The sequence below is a fragment of the Elgaria multicarinata genome, chromosome 8, assembly GCF_023053635.1.
Source record: "Elgaria multicarinata webbii isolate HBS135686 ecotype San Diego chromosome 8, rElgMul1.1.pri, whole genome shotgun sequence".
NCBI classification, from domain to species: domain Eukaryota; kingdom Metazoa; phylum Chordata; class Lepidosauria; order Squamata; family Anguidae; genus Elgaria; species Elgaria multicarinata.
In genome coordinates, this window is record NC_086178.1 from 36,735,416 (window position 1) to 36,761,514 (window position 26,099).

At 42.7% G+C, this 26,099-nt stretch overlaps 1 protein-coding gene across 1 annotated transcript in view; it reads left to right on the forward strand.

Moving 5' to 3' along the window:
- Positions 1-26,099, forward strand: part of SLC9A9 (solute carrier family 9 member A9) — a 326,487-nt gene that overhangs the window by 158,540 nt on the left and 141,848 nt on the right. Inside the window, exons 10-11 of the mRNA XM_063132175.1 lie at positions 20,620-20,733; positions 23,257-23,368. Coding sequence (XP_062988245.1) covers positions 20,620-20,733; positions 23,257-23,368 — 226 coding nt within the window. The remainder of the gene's footprint in view (positions 1-20,619; positions 20,734-23,256; positions 23,369-26,099) is intronic.

The following is a 26,099-nucleotide window of genomic DNA, read 5'->3' on the forward strand; positions in this document are numbered from 1 at the left end:
GATTTGACAATCTGTTTAAACATTCAAAAATGCCTTTAAATATTAATAGCATTTTTCAGATTGTTAAAGTGACAGTTCACACTCTTCGGTGGGGTGGCAGATGCTGTTTTTGGCTGAGATCAGCTAAAATGAGCTTTTAAACATATAAGCCAAAATGCCCGTTTTGTCACATGGAATGACCTGAGAGACCTCTACTTTCAGATAGATGTACTATTTGCTTCAGTGCCTGATCAGGTGGTCTATTTACAGGTCCTATTTACAGAGTACAGTCCTCTATTTGAAGGGCTGCCAGAGGGCTAACCTCTATTTGAAGACATCCTCTGGTGAGCCAAGCAGTGGATTTCCGCCCAAATTCCAAGAACATATTTGTGCATTTTTGCACAAATTGCTCAGAAATTGCAGAACCTGGGGGGGCGGGGTGTTGGAAAACTCCTTGAACTCCATTCCCAAACATATTTCTCCAATATCTCTAATCTCTAGGGTTGTTGTGAGCATCCAACTGGGTCCATGAGGGCAGCAGATCACCCCATGTCCCGCCTTCACAGACCCAGTTGAACATGCTAAGCACAAGCACAGACCCGTAAGGGCTCAGCAACTGCCCACCCTGGCTTCCGGCATTGCACCCTTCCCCCCCACACACATTAATGGTGGCCACCATTAGCATGAAAGGAGGAAATGTGCAGTTTCCAGAGCCTTGGGATATCAAGTATTCACCCCATACACACACCACTAGGGGGCCTTTAAGCCCTTCCCCATTGGTGCAGGGGGGAAGTGCAATTTCTGGAGGCTGCCATTAATGCAGCCGGGGCGGGGGGAGTCTCCAGAAATCGCACACTTCCCCCCTCAATGTTAATGGTAGCTGTCATTAACGCAGGAAGCCAGGGTGGGCAGTTGCTGAGCACTTGCGAATGTAACGAGCACTCAGTGGAGGATCACACAGCCCAGCTTGTAGGGTCAGGCAGCTGCAGCAGCAGCAGGGCAAGCACCTGTGGGGTGAGCACTCATCAGTTTTGACCATCCCTACTATTCTCTCTCCCTTCAGTAAAGACATGGAGTTCCTTTTCCCACTTGGGTTTGCATCAGTGTGGCAAGGGAGAGCTGACTTTAGCCCCAAGGTTGCCAATCTGGCAATCATAACTAAAAATGAGGCAGTGGTTGAAGAGGAGGAGGAGGAGGAGGAGGAGGAGGAGGAGGGGATAGGAATCTGGATAGGAAAATGTCTGCCCAAGTTTTGCCCATTCCTCACTATAGAAGGCAGAGGAAAAATGTGAATCCAGATGCTATGGGGTTGAAATACCTACCACCATGCCAATTCCTTCCAACTGTTCCTATTTAATAGGGAATAGGTAGAGAAAAGAACTTATTTTCACTGTCTCTGCCTCCCTCTGATATAGCAATTGCTGTACCAATGCCAAGTTCTGCTCATGCTACTGCAGCTAATGTGACTGAATAGCCCAGTGAGGTTTAATTGGACTCTTATCATTACTTACGAATGCAATCTGAATAAATGCAGATATTTATATAACTGACCTGGTTTTATTGGATTTTCTTTCATGAAGCATGAAGGATCAGAGCTTTGAATCAGGGAGATGTATGATGGCAGGATGGGGTTGGGGGGAAGCTTCCAGGTCATGGGAAGGAGGCAAAATCCTACTGCCATGGGAATTCGAAGCTTTGGGATCCCACCCACTGGGGAACTCATTTCAGCTTGGCTTGCATATGAGATCTTTGTGGTGATTTCTACAGGACAATCTTTCTTAAGAGCAGCAGTTTTTAATTAGTTGACCTGCTCCACTCATTATTCCTAGAGTAGACACATGATCATGTGAGTAGCCTACCCACGTAGAGTAGACTCCCTGCTTCAGACTTTTCCCCTCCAACACATGGAAGCTGGCAGAGCTAAGTGGCAAGGAACTCGGAAAAGAGCTGGTGAAAGTGCAGAAAACCGCAACTAAAATAATTCCCTATGAGGGAAGGTTACAACAACTGGGATTGTTTAGCTTGGAAAAAAAGGAGGCCAAGGAGAGACATGATAGAGGTATACAAAATTATGCATGGTGTCGAGAATGTGGATAGGGAGACATTTTTCTCCCACTCTCAAAATACTAGAACACGGGGTCATCCCATGAAGCTGATTGGTGGGAGATCCAGGACAAATAAAAGGAAGTACTTCTTCACACAGCACATAGTTAAAGTATGGAATTCACTACCACAGGATGTAGTGATGGCCACAAATTTGGATGGATTTAAAAGGGGGTTGGGTTGGATAAATTCCTGGAGGTAAAGGCTATCAATGGCTACTAGGCCTGATGGTTGTGTGCTATCTCCAGTAATCAAGCCAGTAAGCCTGTGTGCACCAGTTGCTGGGGAACATGGGTGGGAGGGTGCTGTTGCACCGTGTCCTGCTTTGTTGTTCCCTGGCCGATGGCTGGTTGGCCACTGTGTGACCAGAGTGCTGGACTATGGACCCTTGGTCTGATCCAGCATGGCTGTTCTTATGTTCTTATCCAGCATGGCACTTCTTTTGTTCTTATGTGACAAAGGGGGCAGGGCCAGCGATGCAGTCCCACACTCCCACACAGAATTCCAATTATTTACGACATTTATGTACTGTTCCACATGAGAACAGATTCTTGAGTAGTGACTAATAAGATAGCAACAATGAAACATAATATTAAAATCATTCTTTAAAAAAATCAAATTGCCAATAAAAGGCTTCTTGAAACAAGTGTTTTCAGGAGATGCCAGAAACAACACAGAGTTAGTGCTTGCCTGACCTCCAGAGGTAGGGAGTCCCATAGAATTGGGGCCACCACAGTGAAGGCTTTTCTCTGGGTGGACTCCAGTCAGGTCATAGGCCAATGTGTAACCATCAGGAGCATGCCCTCTGATGACTGCAATGTCGGGTCGGGTCTTGAGGGCTTGGTACACTGGTATCAAAACCTTAAATCTGGCCTAGCAGTGAACAGGCAGCCGGTGCAGTTAACTCAGCAAAGGAACCACATGCTGGAAAGGAGCAGCTCCCAAATAAGCTGCTAATAGTGTTATGATTCTGTAACTTTCCGAGAATCATGACTTCAGCACCAAGACAATTAATTCTTGTGTCCACAGTTCAATCTGGTATGTACCCTCTTAAGGCTGCGTCACAAAAGCATTTTGTGATTTTACATTAAATCCTTGTGGAGATTGTTTCCCCCAGTCCAGCTTGAATGAACATGGATCTCTGAGCCTTCCCCCATACACTCAGTCCTCAGTCAATATGTCACTCAAAATAAACCCTTCGTAGGGATGGGCAAACTCACTGTGTCCTGTTTGAACTTTGCTCACAGAACTCCCACCAGTTGCCTGACCCTCACAGGCATGCAGGTGAGCTGCCAGACAGTCCGCAGTCACCAGGTGGGAGCGCATGACTCCTTTTATTCATGAGCTGCGATTTTGTGCAAAATCATTTACAGCAAATTGCAGGTATAAAGGACCATTTCTGTCTACATTTTCTCACAAATTACAGCATTTATGGCTGTGGATTTGTGCAAGTTGCAACTCCCATTAATGTTCTCACCTGTGATTTTGTACAAATGTGGATTTACGCAAATCACAATTTGCACACAAAAAGGGGCGGTAACTGTAAGTTTGCCTGAACCAGCTACGGGATCTGAGAGCTGGTGTCTCATGGCCTGAGCTGGTGAAAACACACTGAGCTCCACCCCCAACCCAGATTCCTCCAACCTCCCTACTTTCTGGTGCATTTGTGGTGGCACAATAAAAATGTGCAGGGGTCACCAGTGACTGCTTCACCACACATCCATTTGCTCCAGGCTTCATCACCAATGATCTTGTGAATCAACTGGAAGTAAAGAGGGAATGCATTGTGTGCAACAAAGAAACAAATGAGAAATGGATTCTCAAAAGTGCCTGAGTTTATGGAAGCCCAACACGTTTTGGAAATATGATTTCCTTCTTCAATGGCAATATGAGTAAGCATGAATCAAAAAAGTCCTAGAGCAGCTTCTGAATGGCCGTCCTGCCTGGGAATTATGAGGGCTGCAGTCCAACATATCTAGAGGGCAATGGGTTGGAAAAGTCTGCCCTAAAGCCAAGAAATATAAGTACTCACTTTGGGAACCAATTCTTCTTTGTTTCTTTCTTGTGAATCAACTGTTTCTGGAGGCAGTATTAACATCAAAGAAGGAGGAGCTAGGGAAAGGAAATCCTATAGAAGAAAGAGAATGCAGAGTTTATTTCATGTTAGCTGCATTTATTCTTTTGTTTATTTCAACATTTATACCATGGCTTTCTGTGATTAAAAAAAAAGCAAAATAAATGCACCTTGTATATAATAAATAAATAAATAAATAGAGAAAGTGCACGGCATTTAAAACAATCCCAACAATAAAACAAAATAAACAGCAGGTGAGTGGGGAAGGCAGCAGCAGCAAAACCATAGCAGCATCAGAAGGCTGAAAACATAACAGTAAAAACTGACTTTTAAAATGCCTGCTGGAATAGAATAGTCTGAAGTGCCCATTTCAAAGCAGGCAAAAACTGTTCCATTGTTTGAATGTCACAGCCAAAAAAGGCTATCTCTCTAGTCCCCACAAAATGCAATTCTGTTGGTGAAGGAAAACAAGGAAGGCCTTGGAAACAGAGTGGAGATATCAGGCAATTCTATTTGGGAGGAGGTAATTTCTGAAATGCATGAGTCTCAGGGCAGTGGTGGCTTTAATGGCCAAGCAGTCCCCTTAACAGAACCTGGAAACAAACTGGAAGCCAGTGAAGTTGGCCATTCAGTGAATGGGGCCAGATCTACACCTTGGGCATGTCTACACGTAAGGGAGTAGAGGGAGGGGACTTATCTGCTGCTGTGATCCTCCCCCAACATCTTTACAGCCATGCAACATCCTGGAAGGAAAGAGGGACATTGCGGCTGCCATTTTTTTATTAAAAAAAATTAGAATTGCACTCCACCAAAATGTAAACAAACAAAACAAAACAAAAAACCAAACCCACCCACCCACCCCCATTGGCACAGAGCCGGATATACTTTGAAAGTGGTTTGAGAATGGTATATGGAATGTGTCATGGATCCCAACAGTTGTTAATACCATTATAAACCATTATAAAGCAGTAGTGAAGATCCTGCCTAGATTAGAGTTGTTATTTCTACATTTGCACCCATGTATATATAAATTTGCATATGAAAATTAGTATCCCTTTTTTGCAAAGAGTAAATGACCACCCTAAATAGCCACCACCTTAGTAGGGTGGCCATGTGTCCTACTTTAGAGAGGACTGTCCACCATTTTTGCAGAACTGTCAGAGGGCAGTCCTGTCTTTGAGGGTATCCTCTGTTGGAAGGGGTGTCCAGTCCAAGTCCTGTTTAAAACTAAAGAATCATAAGAAAGGAAACCGGGTTCCGTGAAGCAGCCCATCAATAATTAGCCCCTCAATGGCAGACTGAGCAGGCAACAAATCATCTAGTCATTGCTCACCACTATGGTGAGATGCATTTTATCTCTCTTTAAATTATAGTAATTATATCTAATTTTACATCTCTACATATAAATCAGTAAATGCAAATGTTTTGCAAATGCCCTTTTTTGGATGGTGCTTTTTCTCTTTTTGGCTATGTGTAAATGGCTATCCAGTTTCTTAGATTGATTTAAAGGGCTCCTAGATAAATTCGTGGAGAATAATATTATCAATGGCTACTAGTCATGATGGCTACGTACTATGTCCAGGATCAGAGGCATTATGCTTCTGAATGCTGGGGAACAACGGCAGAAGAGGACTATTGCCTTTGTCTCCTGCTTATGGGCTTCCCATAAACATTTGGTTGGCTACTGTCTGAAACAGGATGCTCGTTTAGATTGGGCTTTGGTCTGATTGAGCAGGCGTCTTCTTACATTCTATGTTCTGAAGTTGGACCAAAATTGGCCTAATATGCTCCATCATGTCCATCATAGTTTGACTTTGGCAACAGCATCTGATTGTCAATAAAAGATGTAGAACAGAGCTGGCCCTACCATGAGGCAGAGTGAGGACAGTCACCTCAGGCAGTAGAATTGGGGTGTCATAAAAGAGCAGCAATTGGTTAATTATTTACTTTGTTTTTATTATATTTCTATTGGAATTTTCTGCATCATGCGCCAAAACACCTTGGCTGACTTTGAATACTATGCAGCTTGATTTGGGTGAGTAGTGAGGTGCAAAATGTCTTGGGAGGGCCCTGATGTGGAAGCAAATGCTCATGCTGCAAGAAATCTGAGAGGCTACAGAGAAATCTTGCTATATTTCACTTTAAAAATAATCACCACCACCATCACAGCAACTTTGTTACCCTTTGGAATTTAAGGCAAGATCCCCTGCCATGCCTTCCGTTCCATCAGAAACACAAAGGAAACATTTCACATTTTAATACTCTCACCACAAAAGACTGGGTGAAATAACCTTTCTAGAACCACCAAGGTGGGAGGAGGCTGCCGAATAGTCTTGTGCCGTGTTTTCAGAAGCATGTCTGTTTTTAAGACTTTTATAAACTAAGATGCTTTGCACTCAAATGGTTCTTTATATAAAACACAATCACCTTGCAGCATCAGAATATCAATGAGTAATGGGACTGTAGTATTAATTCCTAGGCTGTGGTACCTTTTTCATATCACAAGAGAGAGTACAATATATTGTGGACTACAGAGCGTGAAGAAATGGTTTGGCAAATCATTTAGCCATGTTTTAATTATGAGCGGTTTATCAACAAAGAGTGCAATCAATTAATCACAACTGCTCTACAACCTTTATTCATTTCAATGGCAGTAACTCAGACTCCTACATATATCCCTGCAACATTGCAGTGAATGGTGATGCTAGGTAGCACACCACGATACTGTCAACATTTGTTCATAATTGCTTGTGAACAGCACAGTGGTATGTATAATGGCTTAGGTGAACTCTTAAAGGAGGATTTGCATTGTTTGTATTTTGCTTGTTGAGGATTTTTGGTATATTTATTTACTCCTGAGCACATGTAGCTGACACCAAGAACCTTTCTCATTTCATCAATATCTTTAAAAGGTAAAAGCACGAACTGAAATCCTGTTACGTGCTGCTTCAGAGGACCTTGCAAATTGGAAGCAGTTTCATCTAGTTGAGATCCCTGTCGCTGTGTGATTCTTAAATAAATTGTTTTAAGCAATTCTGTTGCATGTTTTTCCCTCCAGAATGACATGCACCTCTTCTGTGTAAAACACCTGCTTTTAAAATTAGAAATGTGTTATAATATCGCACATCTAAATCTTTAACAGTCATGTGTCAAGATACAAACACAAGGTCCAGCAGCAATTATCTCTAGCAGAATAACTTGGAAAACCGTAAACAAGGATCTGTTTCCACAAAGACAGATTAGCTTTCATTAGCCTCCTTTATTTTTTTCTTCTCTGCCATAAGTTAAGAACAACATCACCATTTTGTTTTTCATGCAAAGCAAGACAAACAAATATATCTAAATCGGGGTGGACAACATTTAGGGGGTCAAGAGAGCCATGTTGATATCGTGTGATGGGGTCTGGAGCCTCACATCCAAGGGACCGGGCCAAAGCTAAAAGGGGCAGAACTTTGTATTATTATTATTTACTTAATTTGTACTATAACTGCTTTTCCCTTTCTTTTACTGCAGCACAGGCATTAAATTCTGCCTGTGCTACAGCTTCGAACTGCCACTGCTTCCCTGACTGTACCTATCCCCTCCATCCAGGGCTCTGCCCTTGTTTATCTGGAGCTGCTGCCGCAAGGCCTGGCTGCTACTCCTACCTCTGCTGTGCCTGAAGGACCCAGTCACTGCCTACCACCACCAATCCCCCGCTCTGGTCACTGTGGCTGTCCCCATCCTTTTAGATCATTTTAGTTGGAGATGTCAGGGATTAAACCAGTGCCCTTCTGCTTACCAATCATTATTGTTTACATTTATATACCGCCACATAGCCAAAGCTCTCTGGGCAGTATATAATTCATGTACTCAGCTCTGCCATTATGCTATGCCCATTCCCTCAAATTAGTAGGAACTAAAGCAAACCGCCTTCATGTCTTTTGCGAATTTGCCTCCCACTATGTTAATCCTGAGCACTTGTGATTTGGAACATTCCATGACATCACAGCAGTTCATCCAGTGCCTTTGCAGTAAGTGAAAGCCAGTCTTTAAGCTCATGTGTATGAGAGGCAATGCTTCCAGAAACAAAAACGAACATAAACAAATGGGGGGTCCCACTCTCTCAGTTCCATAAGCGAGCAATCTAAATATATTCTATACTTCAGACTGCAGTATCTACCAGGGGAAAAAGAGATGGTATATCCATAACATATAAGCAACAGGTGATCTAAATCATGCAGAAATTCTTAAGAAAACAGGTTTATTTTCCTGAACTCAAGAGTCATGGTACAGAATATGTTCTAATATTTCAAAGCTAGTCTAAATGAATATCTCACCAGATACCCAAAACATGGCAAGCGATGAAAATTGTTTTTGAACTTGCTTCAAGAATTAATATTGTAGAATAGAGGTTTCCCTCTCAGCAAATTGAAAGTGAATAAATTGTGTTCTGTCTCCTTAGAAATGGAATTGATTGCCAAAGGTTAGTGCTGTGATGGCACGTCCCAAGAGAATTCAGTGTGGGGATACTGGAAGGGGGATGAGATTGATTTTTCTCTTTGTTTTTAAAACATGAGCAGCAACCTATTCCATTAATCCTAACATCAATGCAAAAATTAAAAAAGGTAAATTTATTAGTGTTTGGTGATTTGGGGGGGGGGGGGGGGATTTGTTTGCATCAAAGACATTTCTTCTTTCCAGTGAGCACAGGGAGAGCAATTAAGTCTTAAAGCATCCTGTTTCTTTTGTCCGTTGTTTCTCACAACAGCCCTGAAATTGGCTTCAAATTATATTTTCCTTTTGGCTGAAAGCAATTCTTTCTTAGCTTCCAGATCTCAAATGAGTACCTTCTGCATACCCACATCAATTATATCAGGTTTGCATTGGGCTCAGGACTGATTCACACAATTGAGTGTATGACAAATTTACATCAACACATATGCAGTTTGCTTGGAGCAGAGAGGTCGCGTGAGGCCTCTTCTAGAAGTTATGTGGAAGCAGACCACTGTCAACCAGTTCTGGAATATTTGTGAGGAAATGCTCAGCTGCAAACTGAGGGTATGTTAGGGCCTTCATGCTATCTACTTGCCACAAGCAAATGTACCACAAAGAACCAAAGAATTGGATGCAATACTCAGAAATTGTTGGATCACAAACTAAGTGTTGAGCAATGAGAAGAGCTTTGCTGTGCACAATCTCTGGCCCACTTTGCACAACAGCTAGCATAGGCACAACACAGAGGGATGTAGCAGCACCTGGCACCTGCCAGGGCAGGTTATTTGCCAGTGCCAACCTGTCAGGATGTCATATATGGCCTTAAATATGCCTCCCACCCTCAAGCATGGGGTCCCAGCTGAGCAGAGGACCAGAAATGAGCAGGGAAATCAATGCCTCCAGAAAATCATAGTATTTGAAAGACTGCCAATGACATTATTTAAAAATATTGGGGGGGGGCATGCTCACTGGAGCGGAAAACCATTGGCGATTTCCTTTCCCTTGAGAACATGGAGTATATTTTGTGGGATGTCTGTAAAGTAGTAGATGGTATATGAAACAGTAATATTAAAAGCAGCAACTGACAATTCAACCAGCCATCCTATTTTCTTCTGCTTCTTGATTTCTATGAAGTTTGTCCTCCTCAAGACTACCTTCCAGAAATCTAAAACATGAGCCTGTGGCAAGCGACAGTTCCTAAATAAGCTCAGACTTTAAAATTGTCACCCCATATGAAGTAAAAATAAACCCAGAGCTTATCTTCTTATATGCATGATTCCTCCATTCTAAGCCGCTTATGCTAAGAATGAAGAACATAACACCACCGCACTGTCAGCATTCATTATTCCTGACATTTTTTACCCAAAGCACCAAAGATTTTGGGCTCTGGCTAAAAAAGTTAAACCTGCTTTTTTGTGGTTTTTAAATCTCTAATTGAAATAGAGAAAATGAGTAAAGTGATTATCACGTAATAAAGTACATGAAAAGCCAGCAATTTCTCATGGGTGTTGTATTCCCTTGCAATTTAATTTAAAAGTCAGTCGAGAGAACTTTCTTTGTTATTGATTTATCAATATCCTTGACTTCATGAAACACTTTCGATAATTGTGTTCTCATTAAGCAGGGTTGTTCAAACGCCATCAATTTTATACTCGCTGGTTAGCCATGACGGACTACATAAGGTTGTTGTTCTGAATGATCCTCACACTTCTAAATCCTTTATAATACTCAATCAATACCATACACAAAGCATCACTTTCTTCAGTTCTGGAAATTTCAGTCCTGACATCATACAGAAATGTTTTGTGCAAAAGTGCCATATAAATGCTGGTTATCTATGGAGCCATAAAGCAACAAAACACCGCTGCGGTATGTATTAGGGATGTGCTCCGCTTCTATGTATTAGGGATGTGCTCCGACGGACGACGGACAGAGGCAAGTAAGGCCCCCCTCTCCCTTGGTCCCTTACTGGGCTCTGCCGCCGTCGCCGCATGGGCAGCGACGGCGGCAGGGCCCAGTAAACCCCCCTCCTCTCCCTTACCTGCCTCCGTCCGCAGTACGTCAGCGTCTTCAATTGAGCCCGCGGTTCCACCAGGAGGAACCGCGGGCTCAATTGAAGACGGCGACGGACCACGGACGGAGGCAGGTAAGGTCCCCAACTCCCTTGGTCCTTTACCGGGCTCTGCTGCTGGGACTGCCTTGAGTCTTGGCGTGCATATGTATCCCTGGACAAGCTATCATGGTGGCGAGTTTGAGGTTTCTAAAGTGCAAATTGACGGAGCTATGGAAAGGGGTGTGAATGGGGTGCCCGGTTTTCATAAATTCCCCAAAAATCAGGGGATGATGGGACTGCCTTGAGTCTCGGCATGCGTGTGCACCCCTGGATAAGCTTTCATGGTGGTGAGTTTGAGATTTTTAACGTGCAAATTGACGGAGCTATGGAAAGGGGTGTGAATGAGGTGCCCGGTTTTCATAAATTCCCCAAAAATCAGGGGATGATGGGATTGCCTTGAGTCTTGGCGTGCGTGTGTATACCTCCATGAGGTGTCATGGTGCCAAACTTGAGGTTTCTAACTTTAACAGAAAAAAAGTTGTATACTTTTTTAGCTTAATGCAAGCCTATGGGGGGGGAAACGGAGCTCCGATCCGGATCCGGAGCTCCGAGCGGAGCGGAGTGGACATAGGCGGAGCGGCCCGATCCGCAAATTGCGGATCTGGAAGTGAAGCGGAGCAGGGGGTCTGTGCACACCCCTAGTATGTATGTGAATATCGCAATCTGTTGCACACAAATCTTTCCCATTTACTAAGAAGTGGAGCAGGGGTGGGTGACCTGTGGACCACATGCAGCCTGCACCACCCCTTGTTTCCCCAAAATTCACTTTAAAAACATTGGGAAGAAAATAGCAGCTCTGAAGTGCCAAATGGGTCAAAATTGCAAGCACATTTTGACCCTTTTGGCATTCCGTAACTCTACAGATGTCATTTCTTTTATTATTTATTTATTCTCAGCATCCATGGGGGGAGGGTGTTTACAGAGGATGATGTATTTTAGTAGATTAATGAGCTGCCTTTTAATCTATTAATTAATGACCTTTAAATACTTTTTCATATAAGCGTGACCTCAATACAAATGCCTTTTTGAGATTTTAAAAGAACACATGAGATAACATCTAATGTAAAAATAAAAATAAAAACTGCTGCTCATGGTTATATTTTAAATATAATATTACTTTTAGTGGTGTATATAGAGCAGTGAAAGACGGGGGCAGAAGGACAGGAAAACAAAAAGATGTCCCTCCTTCCCCAGTCCCTGGAAGTTTAATCTCCCCATCCCTCCTGCTTCTTACCTACAAGGTTCCTGGCTAGTTGGAGCTCTAAACCATAGTATTTATGTTTGGGGGCTCAGATACACTGCCTCTTATATCTTACCTCTTGCTCTACTTATACTACTACTACTACTACTATTACTACTACCAATAAGGTTGTGTGTGTGTTTTAATATTTTGAGCATAATGCTACAACTGACTCTTCCCCCAGTGTGTACTGTCAACATTCTTTCACACTACTGCAAAGACATTTCTTGCAAAGCTTGCTCCTATTCCTTGGAGTGAAAATATTTGTTCATTGATGCAGCAGAGACCATGAACCATACAATTTCCATGCTCTGTCTCTTTGATGGATCCAGTGCTGCGGTCAAGACTTCTCTTGCACCTAAATGTGGCATTTATACTTTTCATTTCTTTCTGTTTTCGTTTGAAAAACTATTTCTCATGGCTTTTGCTTTTCACTGGCTATAATAATAATAATGCATAAGCCCCATTGAAAATGTAAAAGAAAAGGTCTCCATAGCAACCCTACTAATACTGTAATTGATGAATGTTCATTGACAGTTTTCAGAATGAGGAGCCGCCTTCTGAGCACAGGAGCATTAAGGCTGTGATCCTATACACACGACATACCAGGGAGTAAGGCCTCAGCTAGACCTATGGGTCAAGAGCGATGGAGGGGTGAAGATCTTGCAAGATCTCCCCCTCTGTTTACACGTGGCGTGTGATGATCTTGAGAGGAGAGGACGTCAACGGCCACCATTTTCTATTTTAAAAGAAAACAGAAGATGTGCACGAGCACTCATGCGCTCAAAGGTAGGCATCCCACTCTACCCACCACAACCCTGATGGGCACAGAGCTCCTAATGAGCTCTGCGGCCCATGTGCAGGTCCTGGCTCCATGCGAGTAACCACAAGGAGCCAGGACAAAGCACGATGCCCATCCACACTTTCCGCGGTCTCGGGATCAGCCCAGGACCACAGAAAAATTGGGCTCAAAGGATAGGGTGAGATTCCGGGGCAAGGGAGGAATCATCCCTCCCTGATCCTGGGATCCCCTGTGCATCATGTGAATGCACAGGGACGATCCCGGGGATCGCCCCAGGATTTTGCCCCGTCTAGCTATGGCCTAAGTCCTGTTGAGCTCAGTGGGGCTTACTTCTGAGTAGATATGCATAGGATTGCACTGGATGCCACAACAATAATTTTAACTAGGTATTACACAGAGAGAGGTGTCTAGAATAGCAAATTTAGAGACAGGGCAAATGTAATGCATTTTTAATTGACATTTTCTGAAGTTTGTTGTTGTTTGGAGATATTGGCTGTAACTTTACTGGGGAAAGACTTCCAGTTCCTCTAGCCTTTTCAATTGATTTGTCTTTTGAGCATCCCTCCAAAACTCGATACAGTTCCCTCACCACCACAGGGTAAAAATATTCCTCTTGTGATTGCCAAGCTTTATAAAATATTAAAATAGCATCTTAAATTAGATGGAAATAAGAATAAGTTGGCTGTATTGCATGATTCAGTTTAATGGGTTCTTTATAGAGTTTTTTTAGTTGTTAAACTAAAGGTGGGGGGGAAATCTCATTTATTTTGGATCAGTTTCATATTTCTCCTGCTTGCATTGAAACAAACTATAATGGTGTGTATTTCACAGAATATTGCATTGAGGCAGGCTCTAATATCTCATGCAGAATTTGGGCCCAGAAATACCGTCCTTTCTTTTTTAATGGAAAAAAGGGAAAGGGGGGGAGGGTTTCCACCACTCAAACATGAGAAATGAGCCTGGTAAATGAAGAATATGTTGCTTTTATGTCCTTTTACTTGACCTTTTGTTCTTCCTGGTTTTATATACCTAAACATGTGAATGTCAGGATGTTTAGCCAAATTAGCATTTGTTGATTTCAGTTTTCAATACGTTCAGTCCCAAGAAATAGGCTTTGGGGAAAGCAATCAAATAACAACTCAGACTGTAGATTTCTATAGATGTATTTATTTATTTATTTATTTATTTTCAGTGGTTTTATCCCACCTTTTTATCTATAAAATACTCAGTGTGGCAAACAATTGCAGTATGGGGAGACCCCAATAAATTTTAGATTTAGACCCCAATAAATAAACATTTTAGATTTAAAATGTTTAAACTTTCAGTTTAAAAATAAGATAAAACAAAATTCAGAACCAATGCAAAAACAGCAGCAGCAGTTGTCAAGAATCTATTTCACAAGGCTGAGAATGTCGACTGCAAAAGATAAGTCTTCACCAACTACTGAGGGCCCAATGAACTTCTTCCAGCAGGGTTTTCCACTATCTTGGTGCCGCCACAGTTTTGGCCTTCTGTTGGTCCCACTTGTCAACAGAACAGGGCTTCAGCAGATGTTTTCCAAGGGCTTGGAAGATTCATACAGATGGAGGTGATAAGATACTCTTGTCCCAGGTTATAGGGCTTTGAATTGAGCTCACAAACAAATTAGTAGGCTGTACAGATAGTATGCAATAAAGTAATATCAAATGTTGATCATCAGGTAATTTTTAGAGATCCTTTGATCAACAGTATCCCTGTGCCCTGTGGGTTGAAAAGGAGTTTTGCTGACATGCCCTCACTTTTATTTTTTACTTTAAAAACAATGATATTACAGCAGAACATAATGGAGATAATATTCCCCGCTCCCTTGTCAGCAAGAGAACATTGTCCAGCCTAATCTATGCCAATGATATCATTTTATACCTTTCTTATTAGTTTATATAGTCAGAGTCCTGCACAACTTTTGCCACAAAATCTCATTGAGAATAAATTATGGCAGAACTGAAGTTGTCCATTCAACACATATGGTGCCTCAATTCACATAAGACTGAGCAAGTAAAATCATGTCAGTACTTAGTAATTTTGTTCTCCAGCTGTGGTGGCTAGAAAAATCATCTTGATTTAGCCAAGATAAAGGTAAAACAAAAACAATGTGGAAATTTGGGGAAACAGAACAGAGTATACAATTGTGACATCTATGGGGTCCTTTGGAAAGTCTTTGCATCTGCCTTTATTCTAGCACTCTCAGGGCCACTTGTTAAAATGGATTAAATGGAGTCTCATTGTTCTAAATTTACTTCTAGGCTTAAATCCACTATAAAACACCTAACTTTCAATTATGCACTAGATATTGTTATTGTTCTTTCTCAGCTGGTCCGTTAAAAAGACAATGGTCTTCATGCTGTAGGGTGAAAGGTCCACCTGTTAGCATCCACCAGATAAGAACACCCTCGGTTACTTAATCAAGAACCCAGAGTTATTATTTAACATATGCAAGGAACATACCATTGTGGCCAAAAATATAAAAAGCAAAGTGTTCCTATCTTAATTTCTGCCTAAATGAGATAATAGGCAGGGAATTTATAGCATACTTGGAATTTATAGCATACTTGAGCTAGAACTACACTAGTGCTTTTTATCAGGGGTTTGCTTTGCCTCAGTCCTGAATTCCGAATCTGAGTTGAAGCGCCCAATTTGGCACACCTCAACCCAAATCTTCTTCAGGACCAGATTGGGCTGCCTCAGCCCGAAGTATCCAATGTGCTTTGAGCTGATTCAGCCCTATGGCCAGCTCCTCCCTCATGCCCACCTGCCCGCCCACCCATGGAACTTCCATGAAGCAAGCCACCCATCCTCCAGAAGACAGTAGATCTGTGACAGTAGATCTATAGCAAAGCAGAGTGGCTCTCCTGGAAGACAGGCAGCTTGCTGGTGTGCACAAAGGCTTCAGGTAAGCCCAATGGGTGGAGGAAAGCAGTTTGCCAGGTTCAGGGATGAGCAGGAGTGGAGCGGAGTCCTATAGATTCCCAGTTGGCCCCGTGCCCAGTTTTCCTAGACATCTGTGGATGCCTGGGAAACCACAACAGCTGGCCTGCTTTGGATTCAGAACCAAATCTGAAGTGGGCTGGGGTGGTACCAAGTCTTCCAAAGTAAAGCCCTAGATTTTATTGGCATTGAAGTGCACTGATACTGTTGGGGCACATTGTATATTCTGTATACTGCTTTTCTAGTGTTATTTCCTGCTTTTTATTCCGTATTACCCAAAATACTGCAACAGAGATCTTTATGCGTTCTACAAGGTATAAATGCCCAGGCATATAGCAGCACATCTTAATTACCCACATGTTTAGTTTTTTTAAACGGTTTTTAATGCTTTATGTGTGTATGTTCTGTGTTTTAGAATTTTAAATGTTGTATACTCGTTTTTATCTTAATTTTAGAATTTCTGTAAACTGCCCAGAGAGCCCTAGCTATGGGGGTGGTATATAAGTGTAATAAATAAATAAATAAATAAATAAATAAATAAAATGGATATAGTGTCACCATGATGGAATCATATCAATATGACACGAGGTGCAGATCTGGTTACAGCAGATCCACAGCAAGAAGCAGCAGTTTATTGGGATTAGAAATCCAACCTCCCATCATCCTCTTCACAGCCACATTCATGTTTCCAGTTGTTACCAACACTGTGGGGCAAGGTAAATGGTGTTTAAAATTGATCCCATTGCAGATTCATACAGTATGTGAGCTGTGACGCTTGTTACTGCCTTCAAGTGTCTTGCCTCTTTATTCCAAGGTTCATTGGCAAGGAAGAAGAAGAAGAAGAGGAGGAGGAGGAGGAGGAGGAGGAGGAGGAGATAGCTTACCCTACAGTTGAGCAGTTAAGAGAAGACAAAAATTAAATGCTACTTGGGCATTTAGTAATGGAGGAAATTAGGCCAACAAAGACGTAAAATTTATTTATTTATTTATTTATTTATTTATTTATTTGTTTGTTTATTACATTTCTATACCGCCCAATAGCCAGAGCTCTCTGGGCGGTTCACAAAAATTAAAAACATTCAAAGTATAAAACAACAGTATAAAACCATAATATAAAATACAATATAAAAGCTCAACCAGATAAAAAAAAGCAGCAATGCAAAATTACAAATTTAAAACACCAAGTTAAAATTTATTTATAGACTGTTAAAATGCTGGGAGAATAAAAAAGTCTTCACCTGGCATCTAAAAGCATATAATGTAGGTGCCAAGCGAACCTCTTTAGGGAGCTCATTCCACAGCCGGGGTGCCACAGCAGAGAAGGCCCTCCTCCTGGTAGCCACCTGCCTCAATTCCTTTGGCAGGGGCTCACGGAGAAGGATCCCTGAGGATGACCTTAGGGTCTGGGCAGGTACATACGGGAGGAGGCGTTCCTTCAGATAGCCTGGCCCCAAGCCATTTAGGGCTTTAAATGTTATACCAGCACTTTGAATCGGGCCCGGACCTGGACTGGCAGCCAATGAAGCTGGAAAAGGACTGGCGTGATGTGGTCTTGTCGGCCAGTCCCTGTTAGTAACCGTGCTGCCCTGTTTTGTACCAGCTGAAGTTTCCAGACCATTTTTAAAGGCAGCCCCACATATCCAAACAAGAGGTTATCAGAGCATGGATAACTGTAGCTAGGCTATCTCTGTCCAGATAAGGGCACAGTTGGTATAGCAGCCTAAGCTGATAAAAGGTGCTCTTTGCCACTGAGTTCACCTGTGCCTCAAGTGACAGTTCTGGATCCAAGAGTACCCCCAAATTATGGACCCGATCCTTTAGGGAGAGTGCAACTCTGTCCAGGACAAGGCAAACATCACCTCACTGGACAGATGAACCACCCGCTAACAGTACCTCCGTCTTGTCTGGATTGAGTGTCAGTTTACTAGCCCTCATCCAGTCCATTACCATGCCCAGGCACTGGTTCAGAACAGCCACTGCCTCACCTGAGTTTGATGAAAAGGAAAGGTAGAGCTGGGTATCATCTGCATATCGATGACACCTCAGTCCACATCTCTGGATAACCTCCCCCAGCGGCTTCATGTATATGTTAAACAGCATAGGGGATAAGATAGAGCCCTGTGGAACCCCATGGCTTAGGAGCCATGGCACAGAGCAATAATCCCCCAGCACCACCTTCTGGAATCGGCCATCCAAGTAGGAGCGGAACCACTGCAACGCAGTACCTCCAACTCCCAGCTCAGACAACCTATCCAGAAGGATACCATGGTCGATGGTATCGAAAGTCGCTGAGAGGTCCAGGAGAACCAACAGGGTCGCACTCCCCCTGTCTCTCTCCCGACAGAGGTCATCCCACAGGGCGACCAAGGCAGTTTCCGTCCCAAAACCAGGCCTGAAACCCAATTGAAAGGGATCTAGATAATCCGTTTCATTCAAAAGTGCCTGGCATTGTCCTGCAACCACCTGCTCAAGCACCTTGCCCAGGAAGGGGATATTAGCCACCGGCCTGTAGTTGTTAACATCCTCCGGGTCCTGGTTAGGCTTCTTCAGGAGTGGTCTAATTACCGCCTCTTTTAAAGAAGCCGGCACCACTCCCTCTCTCAAGGAGGCATTTACAAGCTCCTGGACCCAGCCGGCGATCCCCTCCTTATTTGATGTAATGAGCCACGAGGGGCAAGGGGCAAGCATACAGGTGGTCGACCGGACTTGGCCAAGTACCTTGTCCACATCCTCAGGCCTCACTTAATAAAGTATTCTATTTAATTCCTAATACTACTTGACAAGCAAGCTTTAAATATTCTTAAAATCTTAGAAGCCAAACTATATCCTTTTTATGGTTTGGAAATATGGGATTTCTATGACCTACTGGAGTGGGAAGCTTTTTAGAGCAGTATTTTAATAATCACACTTAGATTTCTGAGGCAATCCCTTGGTAGCATTAAAATAGGCATTTTACCTGTTGAGTCACATTGCCAAAGATTAGTCTGAACAAAAAAGACATTTTCCGTCACCCAGATTTCCTCAGTGCAAAGAAAGAAAAGTCAAATGATCAAAGTATATAACTTTTCTTGTAAATTATTTTTGTAGAATTAATAAGAATAGAATCTGATACCTATATTCAGGTTGGTTCATATCGCTACAATCTAACTCTGTGATCAAGTTTAACATATTTATGCATATTTCCCCTAAGAGAAGCATTCACTCTTCTTAGCTTTCTACAAATACCTAGTTCTAGTTCTTGCAGACTAGATGGGCAATTTCCTTTAATAGCTGGGAATTGCATCTGTGGAAAGGGAGTTACAAAGAATATCCTGTACGGCGCGATTCATTGTTCCATTTTGGAAGGCGTGCAGTGAAAGTTTCTCCTCCAGTTACTGGAATGGCATGGCATGGCCACTGGGAAAAATCATAGATGCATGCTTGAAAGCAGTGATAAGAACATTTCAGAGGAAGTGGCCAACTTTGCATTGCTAAATCATCAGAGTTATTTTGATGCTTATATTATAGACTGTAATTTGAATAACAATGTTTTAATACCGATATTTTTAGGTTTGTTATAAGTTTTTTTTTTACATTTTATGATAATAGCGTTTCTTGTACTATGTCATTGTTATATCATATAGCTGAAGCAGAAGCTATAATATGAAGTGGTTTGTGCTAGGCAGTCTGGTATCCAAATTCTTTTCATTAGTATAAATCCTATCAAAGTCAATAGCATTTTAGACAGTATATGTACGTAGAAAATTGGAGATTACAGATGATTGGTCACTGGTTTTCCAAGAGCACAGCTAAAGCCTCAGTTTCTATACCAGGAATAGACATCATGGTGCCCGTGGGCATCAGTGAGTTCCTGGACACCTTTCTTGGCATCCACCAAGGTGCCAAGCTCTCCTTCCTTTTTTTATAATTAACACGTTTTCTTACTGGCTGCTGGTATTGTTCTAAAATACATCTCTGTTGGTGCTGAAAGCTGTGGGTTCAAAGGAGTTGTTTAGTGTGTTGAGGCTAAGACCCCACCTCTGCCTTATCCTCAGCCCTTGGATACTTGAAGGGTTGTCACACAGAGGAGGGCCAGGATGTCTTCTTGATCATCCCAGAGTACAGGACATGGAATAATGGACTCAAGTTACAGGAGGCCAGATTCCAGTTGAACATCTGGAAAAACTTCCTGACTGTTAGAGCAGTATGACAATGGAACCAATTACCTAGGGAGGTTGTGGGCTCTCCCATGCTAGAGGCGTTCAAGAGGCAGATGTGCTTTAAGGTGGATTCCTGCATTAAGCAGGGTATTGGATTCAATGGCCTTATAGGCACCTTCCAACTCTACTATTCTATGACATCTTACAACAGCCGTTTTGTGATGTTGCTCAGGGCAGTATATCAAATTCCCAAATATGCCCACGGTTCAAAAAAAAGTTGCCTACCCTTATTCCACACTATTGCTGAACCATGTTTCACAGATTTGCAGTGGTGTAACAAATGTGAGTTAATTCATAAATTGGACTTGTGATGAAGCCACACCACATACAGACCCTGTTCAGACAACATGCTAAGCTATGGTGATTAAGCATTTTGAGCTAAACATTATGACTTATCATGTCATGTGAGCCATAACTTAGCATGTTGTGTGAACCATTCCTAACCTTGGTGGCAACATAACCACATCTTAAACATGTTCACTAACCATTTGCTGCAAAAGGGTTAGTGGCCCAACCATGGTTTAGTGTGTTGTCTGAACAGGCCCACAGTAAATGTTTTGTTGCATAATGTTTAATTTTCTCCAAGTGATGCTCCCTAATGAACATGTAATGGCCACTCACCAACTACAAACGCAGATTTTAATGGGTTTTGTTTATCTCTCATTTCAGTTGTTCGAGTTCATGAACTTTTTGGCTGAGAATGTTATCTTCTGTTATATGGGATTAGCACTGTTCACATTCCAAAATCACATCTTCAATGCACTGTTTATATTTGGAGCATTTGTATCCTTTTTTAAAAAGCAACAGCAAATATAGTGTGGAAAACATATCGTATAAAGTTCAACGTATTTATGTCTATGATGAACAGTTAATTCAATAATTGCAGGTCTAAACCAGGCTCCAGAGATCTCCTTGTGGAGGTGGAAAGGGGTTTCTGCTATTTCCTCCGATCAAGAATATATGAGCCCTCATCACACAATTACTGGAAAGTGGGGCTGCATTCCTGGGCCTAGTTCTGACATCAGCCATGCTGCCTGCTCACATGTAGCCTTCTATATGATTGGGACACCTGGTTGCACCAGTATCCAAAACTGCATGAAAACAAACATCTCAGCAGCCGGCCCACACATATGCTTCTACACTGCAGCTGAAATTGCGGACATATAACTTTAGCACTGAGGATGGGGCCAGGAACATGGCCTCACTTCCCAGGAATTGCAGGATTCCACCTTCACCTGAGCAACATGTGAAGGGGGCTTTGGAGTGCTTAAAATCAAGCCACATCCAGAAAATGGCTTCTGTAATTGGAGGTCAAATTCACACTTCTAATTGGATCCATAGCCTGTGCAAGAGTTTGGCCATCCATGGCCAGACCTGAACTAGTAGTGGTGTGTGGATTTTTTTTTCTTCCATTTATTACGACCACTTGGATTCACAGGGCATATTGTTTCACAGGGCTATCCCTTGCAGAAAGTGTTCTGCCCTTTGGACATGGCTGTAAGTGAGTGGTGTTCAAACTTTATGGCTATACAGGATCTTTTGTGCTTGAATATGTCAGCCAAGGAGCACCACCTGCTGCACTGCTCAACAGAGCCCCTCCATGTTGCTCCATACTATAGAGTGCTTTAAGTTGCACAAGGACTTCACGCGAGGTGCACAAGGAGTTCACGTGAGGTGGCTAGGACATTTGTACCTTACTTGATGCTCAGCTGAAGTGAGAAGTCACGGTGTTCCTGATCCAAGCTTTCCAGGAAGCTTGCCAGTACTGATTATGAGAACATAAAGAGAAGCTTGCTGGATCAGACCATTGTTTCCCACAGTGCCCAATCAGATGTCTCTTGGGAAGTCCACCAGCAGGACATGAGATCGATAGCTTCTTCCGCCATTATTCAGAGGTAGCAAATAGGCATCATGACTAGTAGTCATTGATGTAGAACAGACTTCCCTAACCTTGTAACCTCCAGAAATTCTGGGCTATAACTCCCAGCATTCTTGACTATTGGCCATGCTAGCAGTAGCTGATGGGAGTTGAACTCCAAAACAGCTAGAGGGCACCAGGTTGGGGGAGGCTGTAGAATCTTGGTGTTTTCTGGAACATATTTTAGGAAAATTACTGTGATAAGTAAGCAGTGTGCATTTCCTGTGCGTGTGTGTGCATGCACACACACATGCACACACACCATGGTTTACTGCGATGTCCAACCAGCTGACTAAATGTACAATACAGAGATGTAGCTATTGCATTTTGATCTATATCCTCTTCAAATCCCCACTGAGATAATGCTCTGGATCAGTGATCTTCTACTGGTCCAGACGCAAGATCCACCCCGGCCTGCAGACCTGCAACATGGGACCCACTTTCACAATTTCAGAATTGCTCAACAGGGTGGCAACAGCTTTGCCGCAACCCATCTGGACTAATCTCGCAACTACTTTTGGGTCACAATCCACCAGTTGAAGACCACTGCTCTAGAAGTTGCCACAAGTTGCTGTCCTTTTCTTGTATCCACCACATGGCTAAAGTTTTTATAGCATCCTTCCCCAACATGGGGCCTTCCAGGTGAATTAGACAACAACTCCCATCATTCGGCCAGCACAGCCATGCTGGCTGGGAATGATGGGAGTTGTAGTCCAACACATCTGGAGGGTGCCAAGTAGGGGAAGGGTTGTTTTAGAGTAATTCTGAAGAGCCCTGAAACATGGAATGAGATGCTGAAGGGATATTTGTGTAGTGTAAGTTAAGAGGTGTAATTCTCTTTTTCTTTTTCTTTTTGTCTCAAATGTCCTTATCTTATCTAAAGCAACTTTGGCGTGAGATGCACAGAGGGATAATGAGAACACCAACACAATTTTCTGAGCCCTACAAAAATAATCGAAAGGGGTGGGGGTGGAGTGGAGACGTGGAGAATACTAGATAGGGACAATATGAATTGTGAGGAAATGAAACAGTAATCATGTCCCCAAATACATTTATCCTTCCTGAATTACTGTTTGAGGAAATAATACAGTTCGCATCTGAACAATTTCTAGCAAGGGGTTTCTCAGAGAGATTGAAGGAGCCGTTGCTTTTGATAAAGGTGGAACATCCATTCAGAATAGTTGAAATGGGGATGTTCAAGAGAAGATAGAAAGAACCCCAGGGGAAGAAGTGGCAGTAAGTAAGCAATGAAAATATTCCTTTCATTTCTGCCTCACAGTCACATAAACTGGTGAGTCCTCTGCTTCTTTTAGATCTTGCACTGGACATGGTCTACTTTTGTTGTTGCCCTCCTTGTTTTCCTCAGCTTCTTACTCCAAATTATGTAGGTGGCCATTTTCATAGCCAGAGCCTGTAACATATACCCAATTTCTTTCATTCTCAACTTGGGTCGGAAACAAAAGATTCCCAGGAATTTTCAACATATGATGATGTTCTCAGGTAAGTAGATTTCTTCTGCCACCATACCCCTTTCTTAAAGGAGTAGTGGTGTGGTGGTACATTTTGAAATGCAAACGCTCCTCATGACAGCTCCCACAGCCAAACACTCATGGAGAGTCCAAAATTGCAGGCAGCTGTGTTGATCCAAGTCAACAAACCAGTTCTACCAATTTTCATTAGCTACAGGGAGGTGTTCTGTAAATCTAATGGGTCTTCATTGTCCATTCAACACCAAGGCACCCCCCCCAAAAAAATACTTTACATTACAGTGAGTAATGATATGCTGTTGTTGGGGAAATTCATTTCCCTGCAGCTATGGGGAAGATTGCAGCTAAGCTCAGAGGGAAAAGGGAATTCTGAGGGAGGTGGCAGGTGAAGTCAGTGGCCCTGCTAATAAAAAACTGCTAGCACTGCATCCCTGTGAACCCTGGTTCCATTACACCACTAAGAGAAGCTCCCACAAATAGAATTTCCTTTCAAGGAAAAGGGGAGGGAAAGATAGTTTACTAGGCAACTACAAGAGAGCTGCTCAGTGATTCACAGCATTCACCGGAAAGATTTATAATAATTTCACATCGGCTTGCCTCTGTCCTCTGACGAAGTGCAATAATTATTTTAATCACGTTAATTACTAAGGTGCAGCCTACCCATTATGAAAGTTTATGAAGTGGACTTGAAAGCAGTAGCTCAGATAGGGAAATTAATCTCATGCAGCATAATCATCATATTGCGTCTTTGTCCCACTGGAAGCAGGCTCACTCATCTTGGAGTGTATCCCCTCTCATTTTTAGAAGGATGTCAGGGTTAAACTACAGCTTCTAAGTAGGGATGCACTGCTTTTGTTTAATCAGTTCCGTGTCTGTTTCACGAATTTATTTATATTTATTTATTTATTTAAGGATTTTTATGCCGCCATTCAGCCCAAAAAGGCTCTCATGGCGGCTTACAAAAGTATTTCTTGACAGTCCCTGCCCACAGGCTTACAATCTAAAAGACATGACACAAAAGGAAAGGGGATTGGGAGGGAGGAGGAGGAGGGGGAAAAGGAAAGCAAACTCAGGCACTACAATCTTAGTTGGAAAGTTCAGCAGTTACAGGTGACAGCAGGAGGGAGGGGGCTCTCAGCTGGAGCTGGACCCAGGCACGGTGGAGAGGTGCCTGGCTGCTGCTTCCCTCCTCTCTGGTGGCCTCTGCAGTTACAGTTGACAGCAGGAGGGAGGGGGCTCTCAGCTGGAGCTGGACCCAGGCACGGTGGAGAGGTGCCTGGCTGCTGCTTCCTCCCTCACTGGTGGGAGGAATTGTCAAGAGTCTTTCATTCCATCATCTAATCATTGATGGAATCAGATTCCTCCCCCGCCTTTGGAAAGGTACGCCAAATCATTCACCACAATTTATGCAACTTCTGTTAGTATGCAATACGTTGCATATTTTTCTTAGTTCAGCATACTACCAATGAGCAGAATGCATGAAAATTGTAGATTAGCAAATTTTGTAGTAACTTTCATACAACTAAATTTGCACACAGTTCCAGAAAAGTTTTGGTTTTTTTAATTGCCCACAAGTCCATATGACTCGGAAGATGCCAGTGCACTGGGGAATCCAGAGGTTCAATTCATAGAAATCCAAAGAAATCATTTGGATCCGTTTTGGATTTCTTTGACATCCCTACTTATAAGAAGACCTTCCCTGGGTAGTAACAATCTTCAAATGGTGCACAAGCAAGCATGCTCCTCCCTTCTCCACTGCACATATAATATGCAATGTGAATGATGTGTACATCAACCTATTACACCACTGCCCAATTTGTGTAATTTGCTACCCCTAAAAAAAGAGGGCAAAATTGTATATGGACCTCTATGTAGAGCACAATTACAAGGGCTGGTCCTACAATTCGGAAGAGTGAAGCAACTGCCTCAGGTGGCAGATTTTGGGGGACAGTAATGGCAGCCCTCTCTGTTCCTCCTGAGTGCCCCCTACTGTTCTCTTCTGTTGGAAATTCTGGTGGAAGACAGAACTGCATACACCACACAAAGCTGGCCTGCTGCTCCCAGGTATGGTGCAAAATTCTAACCCATCACCAGTACTGAAGTAAGATCCAACTGGCAGTCCAGCCAGCTTCTATACATGGAATGGGGGAGAAGGACGCCATCTTGTCCCTCATCTCAGGCAACAAAATGTTTTTGATAGCCTGCACATTACTTTGGAATTGCACTAGAATGCTGACCACACAGAGACTTACCTGGCTCCTTTATTGTTGCGTTTCTGGTCCTAGGTAAAGACTTTCTTATTTTCTCAGGCTTAAAAACAAGTTTTACCTTGGTGTGCCATTTATATTGCTTCATTCATTAACCCTAACCCTAAAACTAAAAAAACTAAAATGAGCTTCAAAATGAATTTTGGAGAATATAGATAAACTCAAAATCACTGGCTCTTCTGTCCCTATGGCACATGCAGGAGAAGATTTCTTGTTAAGTCAGAAACCTATATTAGAGGCAATATGTCTATGTATACCAGTTGCTGAGGAACATGACTTGGAGGGTGCTGTTGCACTAAGATCCTGCTTGTGGGTTTCCTGTTGACAGCTGATTGGCCACTGTGCAAACAGAATACTGGACTAGATGGACCCTTGGTCTGATCCAGCATGGCTCTTCTTGTGTTCTTATGTTAAACCCTTGGAGATATACTGCAAACCACTCAGAGATGTACCAGTTGATCACAGTCTACTTTCTGG